This window comes from Rissa tridactyla, chromosome 2 (assembly GCF_028500815.1).
Source record: "Rissa tridactyla isolate bRisTri1 chromosome 2, bRisTri1.patW.cur.20221130, whole genome shotgun sequence".
Classification (NCBI taxonomy): Eukaryota; Metazoa; Chordata; class Aves; order Charadriiformes; family Laridae; genus Rissa; species Rissa tridactyla.
In genome coordinates, this window is record NC_071467.1 from 52,706,549 (window position 1) to 52,728,118 (window position 21,570).

Below are 21,570 nucleotides of genomic sequence, written 5' to 3' on the forward strand. Positions count from 1 at the left end.
GGCAGTATCAGAAATCAGAGTGGAAGAAATTCATGAATTTTGAGCACTGGTGGCTGATACAACAAAAGGAAATTTTGCATTTTTACATCAGCGGTGCCCATACAGTTAAGTCGGGCTGCAACTGGTGCAAGAGGGTTTTATTTGACGTCGTGAAAGCCGTAAGTTAGAAATATTTTACTTTAGTTTAGTTTAAATCCAACCCTTCTCAGTTACAAAGAGGACTGGAATGAATGCAATATTTCTGTTACATACATATGCATTTATATATAGGCAAGGCTTATTTTCCTGGTTGAAAAATATGAATGGCATACTTCTCCTTGAAGCAGACAATAAAGCAGAACCCGTTGTTATGTCCCAGCCAGAAGAATTAACTCTTTAGTGCTGGAAAGACCAGCCATAATTTAGTTATAAACTGGTCTGCTGAGCTCTCAGCTGTGAGCTGAAAGAGAGGGAATCTAAGACTAAGAGGAAGAAACATGAAAAGCTAGTTAAAATGTGATCTCTTATTCCACTGGCTTCTACTGAGCTCTGGCAGAAGGAAGGTCCATAAAAAAGGTGAACTTTGGGCAGAACAGAAACACATGTGAGCAACCAATTGTATTTAACCGTGTAGGGGAAGGACCACCGGAGATCTCCTATTTCATCAGGTTTACAACAGTCTCCTTGGAGGCTACAACAGATTGTCACATGGAGCTTACAGCAGACCACTAAAAATGAGTGGCTAGCTGTAGCGGAGCAGCAGTACCTCAAATATTTTAGAGAGTCAGTACAAAGCAAGAGCTCTGGTCCAAAAAAAAAAAAAAAAAAAAAGGCTTTGAGATATTTTGGCAATGCCCACACCCCACCAAGTACCAATGCCAAATTCTGCTTGCCCTCCAGTTATAAATTATTGCTGCAACACCTCTAATAAATACACAGTTGTAGAGTTAAATAAGTTCCAGTACAATGCTTCAAGGGAGTGGAAATTATAAAAAGGCAGTTCAGCTGGGGATTAACACAGCGAACAGAGGGAATTCATTTAATCTAAAACAAATTAGACTCTCATTTGATTAATTTGCTAGAGGCAAAGCAAAAATCTGTGGAGTAGAACTGTGTAATTTCTAGTTCTTGTTCTTAAATCTTAAATAAATTAATCATGGACCACTTATGAGTCACTCAGAGGTCAAGTAAGAAAAAGCTGGCCTGGAGCCAAGAAGGATGCCAAATCTGCCCCGGGACTATACAGGGCCTACAAGCACTGCACCGCTCGGTCCCTTGGCTGGAACAGCACCAGCTCTGAGGAGCCTTTGGTGCAAGGTGATTTTAGGGAAATTGTTTCCATTTTTCTCCCCTTCCTTTTGGGGGTGTCATTGTTGGCATACGGAAGGTGTTACAGAAGGCGGCTAATGTACACGTCCAGCTGTCACCTTTTAGCAGGGCACCCCGCTCAGCCATCTAAACATAGTTAACCAATGAAGCAAACTAGACCTCAGAACCATTAGAGATGTTGGGTTGTATGGTGGCTGCAGAAGCGTGGTATCCAATCATCTCCAGAACTTCCGTGTGCAGTCAACAAGGGTTTAAAGTCTTTGTTTGAAGTCTTGAATTAAGAAAAGACACCAATATTCTACACTGCATTTCAAAATCTGGGGAAATCTATTTCAGCAAAGAATGAGGCATCTGTGCTGAAAATTGTCAAGCCAAGTTTCAGCTCAGATTTTAGAAGTTCCTTTATAATCTCCCTGAAAACTCAATTTACAGTACATTAGAACTTACCCCTAAATACCACGCTGGGAACTCAGGACTGTAAGACTAATTTGTAGCAACAATGACATCCAGTGTAAGAGTTTCCTTTAAAATAAATCCCTCTCTCATAGTTAGGGCCCTGCCTTTCCCACTGACTTAATGGGAACTATATAGTTATATCCCAGTGCAACTCTGTAAAATTCATTTTAATATCATCAAGAACAGATTTTTTTCATACCATTTTGGAAAGAAGCTATGCCCATTAGTTGAAAATTATGATATTCCTCTCTTTAACCCATAAAACAGCATGGATGCTGCTTTACCCTGCTCAGAACTGTGTAACAAGTGCATCTCCTTCCCGAGGGACCGCTTGCAGTGTCAAAAAGCTACTTCTGCCTGCTCGCTCCATCTCAGCCCTCTCACAGAAAGGCAAAACTTGTCTACTTGTGAGGTTTCTGTAATATTAACAACCATTCAGACAGATGAGAACAGTGAACACCAATATCTTTCTCATATCGCATTTCAAAAGCTTTTTGAGCAGTCACCAGATTTATATGCATTTCTGGTCACCATTAACCGGGTGTACATTCAAAGTGCTGACCTAGAGGTGAAACTGAGCCAGCAGAAGCACAGCAAGCAGCTGCAGCCTTCAGATGCTGATGACTTCATCAGTCTAATTGGTTTCCACTGGTTTTCATAGCTTTTTATTCTGGACAGTCTCCTGCTTGTGCTAATGGGCTGCTTGTTCCTCTCTCTCTCCACAGATGCTTCGTTCCACTTGTCCTCTCTCTCCTCCTGCCTTTCTCCACTACTTTTTCCTTATAGCCCCTTTTCATATTCCAGTCTTTCTCTCTGCTTCTATTTTGATAGGCTCTCCCTCAAAAAAACCTACCCCACGCTTAAAACCCTTCCCTATTGACGAGGTCCCAAGCCAACACGTCATGCTCACAATGTCACTGCTGTTGGCTGTGTGTGTGTTGTGGCCATATTTTCCACCCTCTCCTTTGTCCGAGTCGTCACGCAGTAAACTCCTTCGGACGGGGATTACACAGATTCTGCGGTTGCAGAGTACCTGGTCTTCAGTGGAGCCATGGCAGAGGTTCAGCTGAGGCAGTCCTAGAAGACAGCCCACCTCCCTGCATCCCAAAGCATCCTTTGGAATGTCGTTTGAGCCTAGATTCTGGCAACGAGACTGAGGCTTTTCCCCACCTCTGTCCTTCAGGCTGCTGATCTGGGAATTTATCTGCTTTCAGTATCACAAGACCAGAGATCCTTTCTTGACGCATAACCTAAGACTTGGATTGTGTCTCTCGTCACCTAACACATCCATAAAAGAAACAAACCAAAGAATCATGACAAAGGGGTGCATTCTAATATTCTGGTCTTGATCTACTCCCCCACTGCTATGCCCGAAAGATGGGCGAGCCCACATTAAGAATGCAAAAAAAAAAAAAGACACGAGATTAAGAAATTCAGAGGTATAAGAACGATTGCTCTAGTTTTGCTTTTTAGGCACAAAATGAAGCCAGTAAACGGGGGTGTTTCTTGAACAAAACCTAAGTGCCACAGAGCATTGCTGCAGTACTGGGGTCAGGACCAGCTGCATGGTGCGGAGGGTCGACCTTAGAAGTTAAAAGTTTAAATCATATCGTATTTCAGTGTAATGATTTAAGAGCAAACAGATCTGTTCTCATTAGTGCACTGAAAAATCGTGCCTCCCTGTCTGTATGTTAGAGGAGGCAATTAACAACAACATTAAAATGGCATACACATTCCTAACGACGCACGTCTCTATTACCTCCCATAACTCATTCACTTTGTTCCCCAGCGACGTCCCAGTCTTCACCTCAAATTTATGCACCAAAAGGGACTGCAGTTTTGGTGGAAACAGTCAAGCTGCAAAGACAATTCATCTTAGATCGCTCCCTCACTCGTAGAGACCACGCTCACATTATTAGGAGGATCGGGTTCACTTTCAGTGTCTGGTAAAAAGCGTCTTTATTTTGCTTTCCAAGGGGGAGGGCTGGAAAGCGGGAATCTCTGTTCTGACACACAGAACCTCAGGAAAAGGAACGTTTTGTGAAGCTGAAGATAACTGGGCACGCATCCTTCGCAGCACTGAACTGCTTTCATCCTTGACATTTCTTCCAGCTCTCTCTTTATTTTACTCTGATTTTGCTCTGCCTGCAAGGCCTGATCAGCTCGCGCTCTCTCTCTGCAAGATTACCTTTCCCTCCTTATCCTAGCAGGCAAAGGTGTTTGAAGCCCTGGGCACAATGGTCTTTGAGTGAGTATCTAGGCAAACCGTTCAGTGGTTGCGACAAAAAAGGGCTCTGTTCAGCTCTCAGCTGCAGAAAACCCAGTCTAGAATAAATTTATGTTATCCAAAGTAGGAGAAGAAAGAGCCGCAAGAGATTTTTAAACAACTCCCTTCTTCACAGGGGTAGGCTCGCTGGTGCTATTCTTAGTCCTATGTGGCTGGGAAAAGTAGAATATTGAAAGCAAAGACGAACAATCACAACTTCTTACACAAAATACTCCTGTCATAAATAGCTTATACGCTAATTCTTCCCAATATCCATTGCAGTTGTACAGTAATATTTGTATCTGTGCAATACTAGATTTCTCGTGTATTTTCACAGCTTCTAACACTCTGCTTTCCTCTGTATCGTTAATAAGAATATCCTTTGACACATGCACGCATGATCGTCTTTCTCATCCATCTGTTTAAAATCCTCTGTGCTACCAACCGATTCAGGATACATGCCGACTGTATAGTAGCATTGCTGGGGATTTGTTCTGCGTTGTATCACACATTTATTGTAAGTGCTCATGCCTTTGAACTTCTGCGGTGGGGTCCTGTGACATGTCCAACACACACCACTCAGAGCTCCTGCATATGTTTCATGTTTATGTCACTGTATTCATATAAGCTCTGTTATAACTGGACTACGTAAAGGTTACTGGGTCACTCCACGTCTAATCCTTGGTTTTCAGATGCTTTCGGGCTTCTGCAAAATGCTCTGGACTGGATTTGTTTGAAATTTGCAGTTTGAAGTTTCTATCCAGGGAAGACCTATTTGCAGATGACTTTCATCTGTTTGATTTTGTGCACATGAAGACTAGAGAGCGCGATACGCATTTCTCCAGTATTAGAAAATTAGATCGTTTACTCCTTTATTCTTTAAAAATAGCGGTGGCATCAAAACAGAGAGAAAGACGAAATCTGTCAAGAAGTTAGACATCATATAAATAGATTATTTATTTTAAGACTTTTCAATGCAGCCAAGAAAGAGCAACTGAGTTTGCAATGCACACTCAGCTTTTGCAAATGCAGGCTTTACCTGCTGATTACATCCAGGCTCCAAGTTAAAGCAGAGAAGGGATGAAATCAGCGATCTGTGTGATACGTCACTAATTGTCTGTTTAAGTGCGCACTGTTTAAGGCGACCTTGAAGTAAACGGAACTGGCATGTCCCGTGAAAGCTCAATGTACTGAAAACTCTGTGCACGAAGCACATAGAGCTGCCTTTGAGGCAAACTGGTCCACGCTAAGAAAGCTGGGCCTACAAACTAGACCATTCCCGTGGCCGTGCCGGTTTCACTGATTTCAGTGGAGCACAACCACGAACGAACCCGTCCCACGACTTCACTCTGCGCATCTTCTTTATTAAATGAGAGGAACTGCACAGGACACTGTTTGGTCACATTCCAGCTCTCAAGCACAAGGCACCAGACGTCTCCTCCAGCACCAGCGCTATACAAGCGGTACACAGCGAGGTGCCTGCGACAGCAGAAAGGAAGGAGGAGGAGGAGGAGAAGCAGTGTAAAGAAGCAGCTGAACTACCTTGGGTATCGTAATTAAGAGCTCCTCTGTCATCCTGGAGCAACAGTTCCAAAATGACCACCTTGACTTTGCCATTGCCTGATTTTGGGCATTAGTATTAAGTCATTATCCAAACAATATCCACATTTCAGACAAAAATATGTATCACCAGAACCGCCATGACAGTAGTGATTACAGATACAGTTTAAAATAATAATTACAAAAGATATTGCAGATATATAGAAAGAAATTCTCAGTTTTAACAACGCTTGTCCCTGTCTTAAATTAGGGACAATGTTTTTGAACATGTGGTGGTGGTTGACTATGAGGAAGCTGTTTTCACTTGTTTCCTGGGCAACAAAGACTGTTTCATACCCCAATAAATAACTACAACTTAGAAGTATCATTTGATAAAGATACATCTGACCCTAAAGCAGTCAAGACCCTTTATAAATCACATGAATTATTACTAAAAAATATCACAAAGTTTGTGAGCTCAGTGTAGTTTCCTGGAAATAAAACTGCCAGCATATTAAACATAAACTTCAATTTGTTTTACTGATTTAAAACATAACACATTACGAATACCAGAAATGGAAACTATAATTTATTCCTTACAGATATTTAGTGATGTAACTATTTAGATATTCCTCCACTCTCCAGAGATGGTAGATACAGAGACAGCTGCAATCAACAGATCATTTTGTTGTTATTGAGAAAAATGTGCAGCTACACTGAGTTCTAAAGTCCTACAATTATCACCACCATCAAGTTTAAAGAGAAAATATGAAAAACCAAGTCTGTACCCAGAAAAGGAAAATGGAGTCAAGGTTTGGTTTGGCTGTCTAACTTCCATAACACTGGGAATGGCACTTGACATGATGATTTGTTTAAAGTCTCTTCACTTGCTTACAGCACAGTCATTTAAGGGTTCTTCTTTGCATGTTTTATTACCGATTTCTGTAACTCTGCGGGGGAAAGAAATAGGATGGCTGTGATTGCTCTGAGGGAAAGGGAAGGGTAAGGACTAGCAACCAGAGTGAAGCATCTCCCTCTTGTTCAAGTGTGGGGCACCAACATGTGCTCCCAGCGGGAGTAACATCTTCTCTCCAAATGCCACTTCTACGCTTTGCAAAGAAGAGCGATGGAGGCAGAACGCAAGGAGATACAAGTCACAGTATACCTGGCCACGTCCTATACCCACTTAAAACTACACAAAACGCACACTGGCTTCAGTGGGTTCAAAATCTGGTTCCTACTGTCAGGCATCACATTATGCGGCTGCCCAAAAATGTTATTGCTGTCCTCAGTCCTTTGCGTCCCACCTCCCCCCAAAACCAGCGCAGCCTCAGCCCCAACAAAAATAGAGCGTAATGCTTTCATGATAACAGGCACGGCTTTATATTACTGGATTTCCATTGTTTCAGTTTGTTCCTGCCATTACACTTCTGCTGATAATGACAAGCTGATGACAAAGCTTTTGGCACGAGCAGCCTATAAATAAAGAACATTGTAAATACATTATTTTTAATATGTTGCATGGCCCTGTAGAGACACCATGTCACAGTGCCAAAAGTATCTTAAATAGTGTGTGTGGGCTTGCAAAAACAAACCCCCCCAAAAAGCTTCTCCTCCCTTCAGGCAGCTACTCTGGCAAGTGAATAAATAATCACATCATTTGGTGTCCTAGACTCTGGAAACTAAGTGTAACTATCATCATGTTTACTGGCCTCCTGGCATCTGGAATCAAACTCTGCAATCCAAGCACAGGCACACTGGTGCCCAAAAGCAATTTTCTTGTGTGTATATGGTTTTTTCCTTCCCACCCTTTAAGTTTATTTTTGCCTCCAAAGAAAAACTAGGTTCAACTCTCACAAACTCACAACTACTTCCTAAACTTTTCATAATGCCCTTTGATGTCTTCATTGTAACTATTCCCCAGCATGTAAAGTCTCTGCCTTTTGCTGTAAGGCTATCAATTTTCATAAACAGAAGGCTTTCTTGCAGCCCCCCCAATACATCTTTACTAGGTTATAGTGTAGCAATTTGGCAATCTGCTTTTTTATTTGATTTTAAAAGTGTATTATCTAATACCTCTGTCACAACTTTGTAGGACTGGGTCAACCGGTGTTAAGTGGCACGACTCACCCATTTAAAACAAAAAGAGAGGGAGGGTGGGGAAAAAAGAGAGAAAAAGGAAAAGAAACAAAGTTTCAGCTTTAGCAGATGCAAAGCAACGACCAAATATTTTCCAGTCGGTGGATGTTGAGGAGAAATATGCCAAATACATTTCACAAGCCAGTTAAGCCTCTACTGGCACCTAATCACTGCCAGATGTTTAGAAGCAACACCAAGAACATCGCAAAACGCTGGCAAAAAATAAACAAGTTAGGGAGAAATAAAAAAAAAAAAGCCCTCTTCTCGGGAGTCGGGGTGTGTGTGTGTAGACAAAAGTTGGGTGCCGAGAGAAAACGTGCCGGGGAGCGCACAAGTGATGGGCCACACGCACTGCCGGGGACACCCCGCTCCCTCCCCCGGTCCGGCACCGACCAACACAAGCCAAACCGAAGCGGCGGCGCAGAGCCCCGGGGTCGCGGTGAGTCCCGGACCCGCGCTCTGCCTCTCCCGCCGCTCCCCCCCCCGCCCCGCCCTGCCGGTGTTCTGCCTGCACCCGGCTTGCCCTGCCTGCACCCTGCCCGCACGCTGCCCTGCCCGCACCCTGCCCAAAACCTCCCCTTGCTGCAGCCTGACCGCACGGTGCCCTGCCTGCACCCTGTCCTGCCCGCCGTCTGCTCCCTGCCTGCACCCTGCCTGTACTCTGCCTGCACCCTGTCCTGCCCGCCATCTGCTCCCTGCCTGCACCCTGCCTGTACTCTGCCTGCACCCTACAGATCCTGTCCTCATGCTGCTCCCTGCCTGCACTCTGTCCTGCCCGCTGTTTGCTCCCTGCCTGCACCCTGCCCGCACTCTACACATCCTGCCTGCACCCTGCCCGCACCCTACAGATCCCTGCCTGCACCCTACCCGCCGTCTGCTCCCTGCCTGCACCCTGCCCGTACTCTACACATCCTTGCCTGCACCCTGCCCGCCGTCTGCTCCCTGCCTGCACCCTCTTCCCGCGATCCTGCCCGCACCCTGCCGATCCTGCCCGGTTCCCGGCGGCACACGTGTGCGGGCGGCGCAGCGGGCTCCCCGCTCCCGTCCCTACCTTTCATCTTGGCGCCGGGGCGGGTCACATAGGACGGGACGGGACGGGACGGGACGGGACGGGGCGCGGCGGGGGCTGCCGCCGGGAGCGGCGGGCGGGCGAGCGGGCGGCGCTCCCTGCCTACTGCCGGGCCATGCCGGGGGCCGGGCGCGCCCCCGCCGCTGCGCAGCCCCGGCCGCTGCCGCTGCCGCTGCCCCTGCCGCTGCCCCTGCCCCGGCCGCCGCTCGCCGTCGGTCCTAGTCCGCCGGCGGCACCGCGCTCTCGCCGCCAGCCCCGAGCGGCCCGGCCCGGCCCCGCCGAGCCGCGGCCCGGCCCCGCCTCCCTCCCTCCGCCCCGGGGAAGGGGCCGCGGCCGGGGCCGGGCGGCGGGGGAGGGCTCGGGGTCCCGCCGACGGCTGGGGCTGGAGGACGCGCAGGTCGCCCCGACGCGTCCCGTGGGGTTACCGGGGTGCGCGGGGGGGGGGGGGTGGCCAGCAGGGTCTGGCCGTGGGGAGCAGCCCAGGGCGGGGGTCGCAGGGCACCCACCGGTGACCGGGGAGCTTGGGTCGGACATGATGCCGCGGACAGGGAGAACGGCCCTCTCCCTGCCCTCCCCACCCAGGGGTTTTTGGCTAAAGCCGTCCTCTTCGTGAGGGTCGCACGGCCCGGGCTGGCCACGGCAGCGTGCCTCACGCCAGACGAGAGATCCCGGAGCTGTGGGTGCACGTACACCGGTTGGGAAGAGGCTGCGGGACGTGCAAAGTTCACCCTGGCACCAAACGAAGCGCCGTGAGTGGTCCCGTCAGATTCAATGGGATTGTGCGCAGTGCACGCACACAAGAATGTGTGTAAATATTTGTGGGATTAGGGATATACAGGCCAGTCGTCTTTTATTTCTCTAGTTCTGGATGTTGCCAGGAATAATGGATTGTTTCCAGGCTCCCGTTTTCATGAAAGGCGTGCTTTAATTTTCTGCAAACCTACCCATTTTTATGCTAGTGAAGATGGTGATAAGTGTCTATGATACAGCTTCGACTATTAACGTCAGTGCTGAGGAAGCAGAACTGGTGCACTGGTGTGTTCTGGGAACGGACAAAGTAGTGGAGGCACCAGAGAGTCTTTCCCATCACAGAGAGGAGATGCACAATTTTGCATTTGCAATTAGAGGTATTGCAGTCTTTTGACTGTGGGGATCCCCAAAGCAATGTTTCTATGACATGGTCTTTTCAGGGGGCCTGTGGCTCCTGTAAGGACCATAGCGTACCAGAAAGGTCATAGTACAGTGTTACAGCATTAGTTTAACACCAGGTCAAAAAGCATCGAAAACTTATCGGGTACGATTTCACCTGAGCAAGGGACGGAGGATTAAATCCACAAAAAGTAACCCCTGTAGAGCAAAAATTAAAGAACAGATTTAGAAATCTGAATTCTCTCCGTTGGTCTGATGACTTGAGTTGACGTCTGCTTGAGTGCGTTTCGCTGACTCGGAGGCAATACCTTCAGTTTGGGATTGCCAAAAATACATGAATACCAGCTGCAGTAGCCATTGCTGCTTTAAAGCAGGGCTCAGATATCAAAGAGACTTGACTCAGCTTTTAGTTTACGCTCTGGTAGTTGACTGGAATATCTATTTTTGATACAAGTCATGAGTAAAACACTTAAATCTGAATACAGTCATCAGGTAATTACAGATGTCCTGTAGTGTTGGGATGGATTAGGACAACGGCTCTTGCTTATTGCTTTCTCCGTTGTGTGATTTATTTTGGATCCCAAGGTAACTTACAATTTTTGCTTTGAAGAATCAATATAATTCAGTTTCCCAAACTAAAAACTATCAAAACTCCGACCCAAAGCCCATGAGTATGTTTCCAAGAAAGAATCTTTCCATTAATTCTCATGCACTGGATGAAATCAATAACGAAGCTCCATTTCTGCAAAGGAAAAGTACTTCTATTTGAAAACACAGTGCAGAAGGAACACTTTAAAAAAGAAGACAAAAGAAGAACATTTCATTAAACCTGTGTCATCAGGGAATGTGCAAGGAGCCAGACTGTGCAGGAATTCAGAAAATTCCTCAAAAGCAGTAATTGATAACACTGTTCTAATTCTTCAGACAGCAACCTTAGTGAACTGAAGGATGGCAACCAAAAATCGCAGACTTATGAATGAACTTCTGTGTCTGCGGAAAACATGTTCCTTACTAATTGAAAGAAATGTAATTAATTAATTTAATTAATGTAATTTTGAATTCATACAGGGTTATTGATTCATTAGGCCTGAGATCTCGCTCCATTCTCGTGACTTTAAAATATTTATTAATTTGTGGACATAGTGGAACACTTCATATTTCTAAAGTGAGCTTCTGTATTATCTTTTAATAGCGTAAATTGTATTCCACATTGGATTTCTTATAAATACGTTATATATTTAAACAGCTGATGAGCTTCTACTAATACTACTTTAAAAATTTAGTGTTAGTAAAGAAATTCAGGAAACTGGTGAACTGCTTCATGTGTCAAACCTTTCCTCGATAAACAAGCATTTTATGTTTTGGTTTCTGAAGTAAGTGTTCCTTTTTTCTTCCCAGTGACCCATCGCTGTCCCCCAGAGGGAGGTATAGCTGTTAGACACTATCACCACCAGTATCAACCCTGGGATTAATGAAGGGGAAGGCAGATTGTTGATGGTTCATGGAGATGGGGTTATTGAGCAAGCATACTTCATGAGCTGAATATCAGTGGGTCATTGATGTTACCGAGCATATACTCTCTTTATCAAAACCAGTTTGATTAAACAGGAGAATTCTAGATCCCCCAAACCCCCACCCCAACCACTGAGAGGCATAGTTTAGAATTACTGGCTTTTAAAATCAGTGAGAGCATGTCCCTTTCCATCCGTAAACGGATTTAGCGCTCTGTGTTTCAGTTGCCTCTATGAACAGCTCCCCAAATTTCCAGCTCGTGTTGGATGAGCACTCTGAAAGTGATGGTCTGAGCCACTACATCTGGAGGAGACCTGCCTTATGTTTAGCCCGGTTTCCAACACCCCATCCTACCTGCAGGAGGTGCGTTGTGGGGTGCAGCCTTTTGTACGGCTGCCGGTGTCTCCTGGGGCAGGCTACGGTGAAGGTACAGGGGGACAGTGCTGCCATGGACAATGCTGACAGAGACACAGCAGTCCCCGTGGCACTTCTTCCAGCCACCCTGCCTGGAATATTTTGTTGGAAGTGGCATCACAGATCCCAAGGTTTGAACTGTTTCTTATTCTGGGTGGAACTAGATCACTTTACTGGGGCTCCTCAGAGTTAGATGGTGTGGTTGTCCTGTGGTTTGAGCATCTCTCCCTTTCTCTTCCTATGCCCTGTTAGCTCTGCCCACAAGGACACGCAGGCACAAGGATGCTGGGAATCACCCAGAGGCACAACCTGTGGCCTGAAAAGAAACTGAGCTCAGTTCTCCCAAATTTCATCCATGGCTACTGTGCAGATAACACAGCACACTTGATTTTGGGTAACAAGAGCAGCCACTCTCCAGCCTCCCTCCGCTGCCTGGGTTTCAGACAGGTGCTGACCCTGGACAACCAAATCAGGTGCTACTTTCAGACTCCCCCTCTTATTTCTGCTTAGGTACAAGCTCGCCATGAAGTTGGACCTCCCAGACCTGAAACTTCATGTCCATTTCTTACCACATGGGGATCAAGAGATATTCCTACTAGCTAGGTAAACCACAGAATATGTACATATTTAGGGTGCAATACAGTACACAATAGAGGGTGCAGTTTGTAACTAGCATTGTCCGGTCCTGGGCCTTCACAAGCTTGAACTTTTTATACACTCTACATTTTTCAAGTTTCATTTAAAGCTACGGTGAAATTTGCCAAACACAATTACACTGCCTCTCTGGTTAAAACCACTGATCTTCTTAGAAAAAGTTTCAAGCATATTTTCATATTCTTTTACTTTTAGGAAACTTTAGACTGCGTTCTAGGGAAATCTAATTTTACAGAAATATTCGTTTTACAGACTTTTTTGTTACTCTCGTTCAGGACATAAATTGTGAGGCCTGTTTTTTCATCCAATAATAATAATATAACAACAGCTTCCTACCGCAACGGGCTGCCTGTCACAAAGTGATCCCACATTGCAGCCAGATTCAGACTCAGAGAAGGTCTAGAGGATCTAAACAAATCATGCTTGTTTAGAAATGTTTACATATTGGCTTAATATGGCTTGTTTATATGGAGCTATTACAATTTATTCATCACATGCTGAAATAAGGTACCCAAGTGTGCGCTTTGCAGTTGATGCGCTATAGTGTGACTTTAAGCACTTGCCAATGACGTGTGTGTTGTTCATTTTTTCCTTGCTACCATCTTCTCTTGAATATCAAGGAAGTTCATTTATAATGGTTCGCACTCACTTTTACTCTGCAAAACATGTTCAAAGCCAGCGGTAATCCAAAAGAAAAAGATGGAAATTTAATCTCCCTGTATGCGCTTCAGAATAAATTGTGCAGACTTTGCTGAAGTGATCTAAAACCAGAGGTAATGTGCTCAGTTCCTGTTCACTTTGATTCCACTTCACAACGGACCATTACCCTCACCTGGCTCTTTCCCACAGCCTAACCTACAATTGCTTTTTTCAGCATGGCTCCTCTCTTCTCCAACCACAAGCTCTTTGGCTATTTGGCAAGCCTTGGAGACGCGGGAAGCCTTGGTCCACGCACGTGGAGGTACACGTGGCGTTCTCTTTTGATTGGCACCCTCCTCATTGCCTGAGACAACATGCAGTACAAAGGACAATAATGAAATTTAAAATTCTGAAAAAGAATTGCATGCATCGTTGACGAGAACTGCTTCTGACACGGGAAACGTATGTGGAGGATCATTTGTCTGAAGTAACCACCATTTGGGTTCAATACAAAATGTGCATTTGAAAAGTAAGAGTTGAGTATTATAACATATTTTAATGATAAATCTTTTCCTCCACAACAATTTCATATTGTTGTTAATGACCATTTTGGACATGTGCCCAGAGTGAAGACATTATCCTTGGATCTGGGTAATGAGTTTGTAAATGATCCTGAACAAATGGTGAAGTTATTTGCTAATAATTTTGTTAAATCCACAGATGAGCCTTTTCTTAATCGGGGTAATTAGCAGCATAATGTGAAAGTATTTAGTTAGCTAGACTTGTCTCTGACAAGTGAGGTGGGTTTTTCGTTTTCCTTTCCTGTTTTGTGATCAACTGAGAAACTGAAGGAGATTCTGAAAGCCTCAAAACACCTGGCTGTCTTTTCAGTATGCCAGAGTTATTCAGAGATACAGACTCGTTCTAGATATGGTTTGGATGTTGATCATGCAAAGGCCCATGCGCCAGTTCTCTTGTCTTTCAATTGCTGCCACCTTTTTCTTTTAGAAACTGGATTTCTTGGAAGGAAAACACAAGACAGCTCTAGAATAGACTGGACAGTCACATTGTCCTAACTAAATTTAAAGAAAAGCAAAATGCCAGTATGCAATTAAAAGTGCAGCTATTACAGTTACCTGCAGGTGATATTTAAGGACCACTGTTTCATATTTTTGATATTTGATGAAGCACATCATTACGGGTTTTATTCCTATTTTGAATGAAGAGTGATTATTTCTGGTTCAGAAAGTTTGGGAAATTTTATTCTGGCAATTTATAGACCAATTTCCTTGCACAGTGTTTTGTCAAAATTGCCTAAAACAATTGTAGCTGTTGTGTCTGCTGAATATTTAAACCAATAAAACATTGACTTTTGTACTCCAAAATTTCACATTATGAAAAGTAATTCCATTACTGCTAGAGTGCTTAAATGTTGAAGACAGCAAAACCAAGACCAAATAATTAGTGACAAATTTTATTAGGATGCTTGCAGAAGTAGATTTTTATACATTAGTAGTAACATTTTGTTTGTTCATAGTGTGTGTTTCTTTCAACACACCCAGTAAAATAATTCTGGTTTCCTCAGAAATAGTTTCCTATTGCCTGAGGTCTAACCGGGTTGTCTCTTTGGCTGGAGTATGTCAAAACAATACTGGCCAGGGTTTGGTTCATGTTGATGGGGGAAGGTGAAGATCTTGCCATGTTTTGAGACTGTCCAAATGCCAGTGATGTTCAGTTTCCAGTTATCTTCAGGGGCAGCCAGCAAGCAGGAACCCAAAGTTGGGCTCTGAGAGCCCGGAGGAGCATCCTTCTGCTGTTGTTACATGCCACGCATTTCATCTGGGGTTCGGGGACAGCCGGGCATGTTCTGCACACTCCTGTCTAGCTGTGCAGCTTCTCCCAGAGGTAAGATGATGCACAGAGGTGTCTCCATAAGGCCATCTGGCACTAGAGGGAGTGGAAGCTGGTGTAATCTACTTGCAGACACCAACACAGCTTGGTTCAGATGCATCAGCTCTCCAGATTTGCTAGTTACGGCAACATGGCAAGTCCAAACGCATCATATATCATAGAATCATAGAATTTGTTGGGTTGGAAGGGACCTTTAAAGGTCATCTAGTCTTCCTGACTTCTTCTTTTGCAGTGCAGACCTAAGAGTCACACAGAGGCTAAGTGAGTATGGCTTATATACTGCTTGGCCACAGGAGACGAGCACAGCAAGAAAAGCAAATAAAAAGACAGTGAATCCTCCCTACATTAAGTTAACATTATTGCAATGTATTTTGGCTCTTCAGCCTGGGAGTTACACCCACCAGGACTCCCTGACGCTTCAACAAGTGGGTGTAAGTAGGTCCAGGGGAATATTAAATTACAACCTTCAGCTCTGAGTTTGACCCAAAAAGTACAGAAAAAAACTTTGAAAATCAGGGAACATCATGATTGCAATTGTAAAGTATTTTGCTAACTATATGGAACACATCTGTAATTTATGTAAATTACTGTCCATGGAGAATGTTGAACCTTTGAAGTTTTGCTTGTTGGGGCATAATGACAATAAAAGATAGCCACTCTAATAAGTATTTTTAGTCATCTTTACCAGGTTTACATTGGTTCTGCTTTTCAGAGTAAACAGACTTCAAAAGGAACAAGTGAACCAAAAGGTAGGTAGTGATAATAGTCCCTTTGTGTTGCTTCTGAGATCATATTATCAACAGCTGCTTCTGATGCAGTATTTCTGTCTTCTTTCAGGTAGATTACAGGGCATTAGATATTCACTGGAAATATTAATGAAATCTTTGGAGAGATCCCACGTCTTTTGCATTTTGTCAGACTTCATAAATACCACACACAAATAATTGTTGTCAAAGAACATTACCGAGGTGGTGAAATCGAGCACTCACAAGCTAGGAAATGCCAGGACAAAGATTTCCCATGGGACCTTAACTTACCTGGGTATGTTTGGAATTATTGATGAGACATAGTTATTCCTACTGATAAAAAGTATTAATATGAATGTTAGTTTATACTATGTAGTTAGTTTATAAAATGTATTCATTTTTCTCCAGTAACTCCATTTATATTCAGAACAGAGAAGGGACCGAACCCATTTAGTGAGCACCCATTCAATATTTTATCTTCTCTTCATTGTTCCTCTAGGTCTCATTCACTGCAACATGCACACTCTGTGCTGAAGATAAAATTATTGATTTCCTCTATGCCTGTCATCAGGGTAGCCTTTATATATTTCACAAATGTTAATTACAGTTTGCAAGCGATAAGGAATATTATTACCTCCATTTTATAGGACTGAGCCACAGTAAGATTGAAGTTAAAAGTTATCGTCTCATAAGAAGTGAATCGCTTGAAGTGCTATGATTTCTCAGTGTTACAGTTGATGTTTACACTATATACGCAAGGGCACCTTCCACTTTCCACTTCGCAAACCCAGCTAAAAGTCCTCATCGCAGCCCCACAAGACTCAGCTACCCATGATGCTGCCTCTGCCCTTCCTCTCCCCGATTTCCATGTGTATGAAACCTGGAAAGGGCAATGCTGGCATACTCTGAGCCAAATCCCGCATGCGGATGATTGAGAGGTCGGGACATTCGGTGTGCTGCTGATAGCACAAACCCGGCGATCCAGCTGCGGTCACGCACAGTATTTTCCACGCTTGAAGGTTAGATCCCATTGGCTTCCATGGCAGTGATGAGTACTCAGCCCTTCTGCAAATGATACCATTGGGTTCCTATCAGGACTGTGGAAAAAAACATGGGTAGTGACAAACTGGGACGAGCTGGATGTTGGTGAGTTGCTGGGGTGGGTTGAGGCCAACCCGTGGCAGCTCAGCCCCCACCCGGTTGCTCACTCACTGTCCCCCAGACGGACGGGGGAGGTAATTGGAAGGGCAAAAGTGAGAAAAACTTGTGGGTCGAGATGAAGGCAGTTTAATAAGTGAACGGGGAGAAAAACTAAAAGAAAAAAAATCCCAATGGATTGCAAAGGCAATCACTCATCACCTCCCACCAGAAGACCGATGCCCAGCCAGTCTCCAAGCAGCAGCCACTTTGGAAAAAAACGTCCCTGTTTTATTGCTGAGTATGATGTTATATGGTGTGGAATATCTCTCTGGTCAGTTTGGGTCAGCTGTCCCCTCCTAACCTCTTGCCTACTCACATCCTACTCACTAGGGCAGCAGGGTGAGAAACAGAGAAGGCCTTGATGCTGTGCAAGCACTGCTCAGCAGTAGCAAAAGCATCGGTGTGTTATCTATCAACACCGTTTTGGTCACAAATCTAAAACACAGCACTGTGTTTTAGTGCTGCTTCTGTGAAGAAAAAGAACGGGCTGCTGTGAAGAAAAAGAACTCCACCTCAACCAGACCCGGTGCAGTTTCTCACGCCACCTAGCCACTGCCTGGCAGAGTCAGAGTCTTCTTCTCTAGTACTGAAGCCACCAGCTTTGAAAATAAAAATTTCTTTTTTGCCTTTTCTCTGGCCTTTACAGCAAGTGAGGCAGGACTCTTAAAGACTTAAAGTTTTCTTCACTACACAAATCTGTCGTTGACATCTTGCTTCTACACTGTGTGGATTTCCACTGGGAAAGAGAAAAGGCCATTCCAGGCGCAAAGATCATTTACCCACCATATTTCAGGACTGTGCTTCAATGCCTGGGAAACGAGAGTTTTAAAAAGAAAATGTCTACAAGTTTTTGACATAGACAACAATATACACATTTCCGCCTAGGTTCTTTCTTGGAAATGTCTGAAAATTTTCCAAAAAAATTATCAAAAGAAGTCCAAACAAAATCAGCCAGAGGCATCCAGCCAGCAGGAGAAATTACAGCTAGAATGACTGAACTTTGGCAAAGCTATAAGGTCCTTATAATGGAAAGTATTGGGTAATTTTACTGAAAGGCCAAAACCAGTTGAGGAATGAAGAAAGAATGACCATGGTGGCCAGTGATTTTAATCTTCCATCTATCATGCAACCCTGTAAAGGGAAGATATAATCCAAAATGTGATTGGAGATGTCTATGGAGAGGACACAAGGGAACAAGCTGATTTTGACCTTTCTTTGGTCACTCCAGGCTGTCGGGTCTTCTAAAAGCCCTACAAATGTTTCTTTCCCAATAGAAAATTCAGTTTTCTCTACTTGAGAAATTTATGAGAAATGAGATATGTGCATCCATATCTCTCTGAGATCTACGTAAAAATACCTACAAGCCTTCCTGAGCAACGAGTTACAGCCTTCAGCTGGTGCTTCCAAGCTCAGCATTAGCCACTCAGACCTTCCAAGGCAGAATGTAGACCATCCTTTTCCCTACTTGGAAGATGACTGCTCAGCACGCAGCTGGCTTGCACAGTCTTGTGTGAAGGATACTCCAGGCATTTCAGTTTAAAGCTCAGCAAACAAAAGCTGTTACTAGCCCATTTCAATGCAGGTGCTACAGCGGAGTATTGGGATTGAAAAAATTGCCTTATGCTCTGGCAACAAGACATCTGCTGCTGCTGACACAGCCCAGCGAGGCCGCCAGCGCTCCGCCTCCCAGAGAGGCAAAAGCACGGAGACCAAGAGCAAAGCTCCATATTACTCACTGTCTCTCTTGTTACTGCAGGGACAGTTGGGACGGAGAGGGAATGATTCTGCTACACATTTATAAAATAAAACTTTAAAGTGCAGAGTTTTCATGCTGTCATTGGTAATACTGCTTCCTTCACAGAAAAAGACCAGGTAAGCTTGTCGACAGAGCAATTTTTGGCCAAAACGTGCCAAAATCAGCATGAGCTGCAGACCAAGTATATGAACACCTGTTCCTTCAAACTTTTCCCTTATGATCTGGAGATCTCAGGTTTCTTGGTCAATGGAGAACCGCAAGAGCAGGGAGGAGCGTGAAGCACGGAGCAGCAGCAGACACTGTGTTCAGCCCAAGTGTCTTACGCAATGCAAGCAAGAAACATTGCCCAGGGGAAGGAAAACAAGAGAAGGCACCAGAGGCGCCACCTGACCACTGTTCCTGGGGGCTGTTTATAGGTTTAAGTGGAGGGGTTTAGCTCTTCTGTTGCCATTTAATTTTCTGAGTTTAGGAGGTTTACTAGTTTTGTATTGCATTAGACTTTTAAAAGCATGCTCCAAAATTAGTAACAGGCAGCTGGTCTGCTCATAATGTTCTTTTTTTCCCCTTGAGATACTTCCCTGGGTAATAAAGTTACATTTTTCTATTCGTTAAATGGATGTTGTCAAAGTACTTGCAAAGAAACAAATACCCAAATATATGCAGAAGTATCAGAGAACAAAAATCACTTGGATAGAAAAATTATAACACAGAGTCATTTATGTTGGAGGGAACCTCAGGAGGTCTCTGGTCTACCCTCCTGTTCCAAGTAGGGTCGGCTATGAGAGCAGACCAGGTTGCTCAGTGCTTTGTCCAGTTGGGTCTTGAAAACCTCCAAGGATGGAGACTGCACAACCTCCCTGGGCAACTGGTGCCCCTGCCTGGATGTACTCAGGCTGAAAAAGTTTCTCCTTATATCCTGTCTGAACCTCTCTTGTTTCAACTCATGCCTGTTGTCTCTCGTCCTCCCACCCATTGTGAAGAGCCCTGCTCCAAGTTCTCCCTAACCTCCCCGTAGGAAGCTGCTATCACCTGCCAAGCTGCCAAGGTGCACTCCTGGATCCTGTTCATCTCACTGTCCTCCACAGCCCCCACAGCCGTTCCTGCAGAGCTGCTCCCCAGGCACTCAGTAACCAGCCTGTCCCATTGCAGTAGGTCAGCCCATCCCAGGAGCAGAAAACTGTAGTTTGTTCTTGAATTTCAAAACATTTCTGTTGGGAGATTGCATCAAAAGCATTCCTAAAAGTGATGTAAGTGACATTCATTGCTGCCCCCTCATCCTCAGGTCCAGCCATTTCATCACAAGGCACCGAGGCTGGTCTGGCATGATTTACCCTTGGTTCCCACTTAACACCTTCTCCTTCATCTGCCCTGAAGCCAGTGAGACTTGCTCAAAGATTTTCCCAGGGACCAAAATGAGGCTTATTGGCCTGTAGTTTCCCAGATTGTCCTTTTTGCCCTTTTTGAAGATGGGTGCGACAGTTGTCTTTCCCCAGGCATTGGCAACCTCCCCCGATCTCCATGACCTTGCAGAGATAACAAAGATGATTTGCAACAACATAATACAATGATATAAACTATCTCTTTTGAGACCCTTAGACAAACCCTGTCTAGTTCCATGGACTTGTATACATCAAAGTTTCCCAAGAAACCACTGACTCAATTCTTTTACCCCTTTTTTGAGTTTCCCTTCTCCCTGACCATTGCTGCTAGCCACAGGCCTGAGAGACCTTGTTGGTGAAGACCAAGGCAAAGATGTCATTGCTCAGCCTTGCATCTGCTGGCATGGCTACAGTCAGCAGTGGGTCCAGCTTGGAGACTACAGGGTGCTGCTGACAGTAGTCCTCTCTCCCTTGACCTTACCAGACAAGTCCTAAGAAGAACCTGCTGGAGATAGGCCCAGATTAATGTACATTAGGTGTGGGGTGTTTGTGGCAATACAGCAACGGTGCTTCAAGGCAGTTTGCTGCCTCATAGAAGCAATAGTACACATTGCAGTAAAGTTAGGACATGTGAATAAATCTGCTACGGAGCTGTACAGTTTTTGTTTACCCCTGCAAGCCTCCCTCAACCCAGCCAAAGAGCTTAACTTTATGTTATTGTATTGTATTTTACATATTGATAGTATTTGTGTTTGCAATTAAAGCAAGCTGAAACTTGTGAGCCATTTTCATGTCCTCTTGGCTACTTCTTTCACAGAACTAAAACACAGAATGCAAAATTTTGCTGGTGGCTGATGTAGCCCCTTGGTCTCACAGGAAAAGGGAGGGAAAAGTTTTGAGTCATTCGGCAACAATCACAGGGAAATGTAGCCCCATCCACATTCACTTCCAGAGAGGAATTTGAGGTTTGGATGATATAGAAGAGGAATTACTGGGGGGAAAGGAGGCTTCCCAGGCTCTGCTGATAGAAGGACCTTCCAAAGTGCAGATGGCTTTTGTCGTTTCAGTAATACTTTAACTCTGTGATTCTCATTTTATGAGTGTGAGCTGTCTCCTGCCCCTTCCCATTGGACCCATTCGTCTTTGTGTAACCCTGATTCAGCAGCAGCTTGGTGCCTCCCGGGATGAGGGTGAGAACTGGCTGTATTTGCTGGCCTCAGGAACAAACATTACCTTGCCTGAGAGGAACCGAGCTGCTGCCAGCAAATACAGTCAGCTAATGGAGTCTTGGCCATAACTGCAGCCACCTCTCATTTCCCTCTCCTGCAGGGAGCGAGTTCCTTCTGACTAACTGCTTTTGGGTAATCCTTCATGATGCCTCGGACCTTTTCGCAGCCTTGGGGTGAAGGAAAGGGAGGTGGAAGTGCAACCTC

At 44.8% G+C, this 21,570-nt stretch overlaps 1 protein-coding gene across 1 annotated transcript in view; it reads right to left on the reverse strand.

Annotated features, from left to right (window-relative positions):
- COLEC12 (collectin subfamily member 12) overlaps window positions 1–8,924 on the reverse strand; it is a 102,638-nt gene extending 93,714 nt beyond the window's left edge. The window contains exon 1 of the mRNA XM_054189727.1: window positions 8,760–8,924. Coding sequence (XP_054045702.1) covers window positions 8,760–8,766 — 7 coding nt within the window. The 5' untranslated portion in view covers window positions 8,767–8,924. The remainder of the gene's footprint in view (window positions 1–8,759) is intronic.
- Between the last annotated feature and the right edge of the window lie 12,646 nt (window positions 8,925–21,570).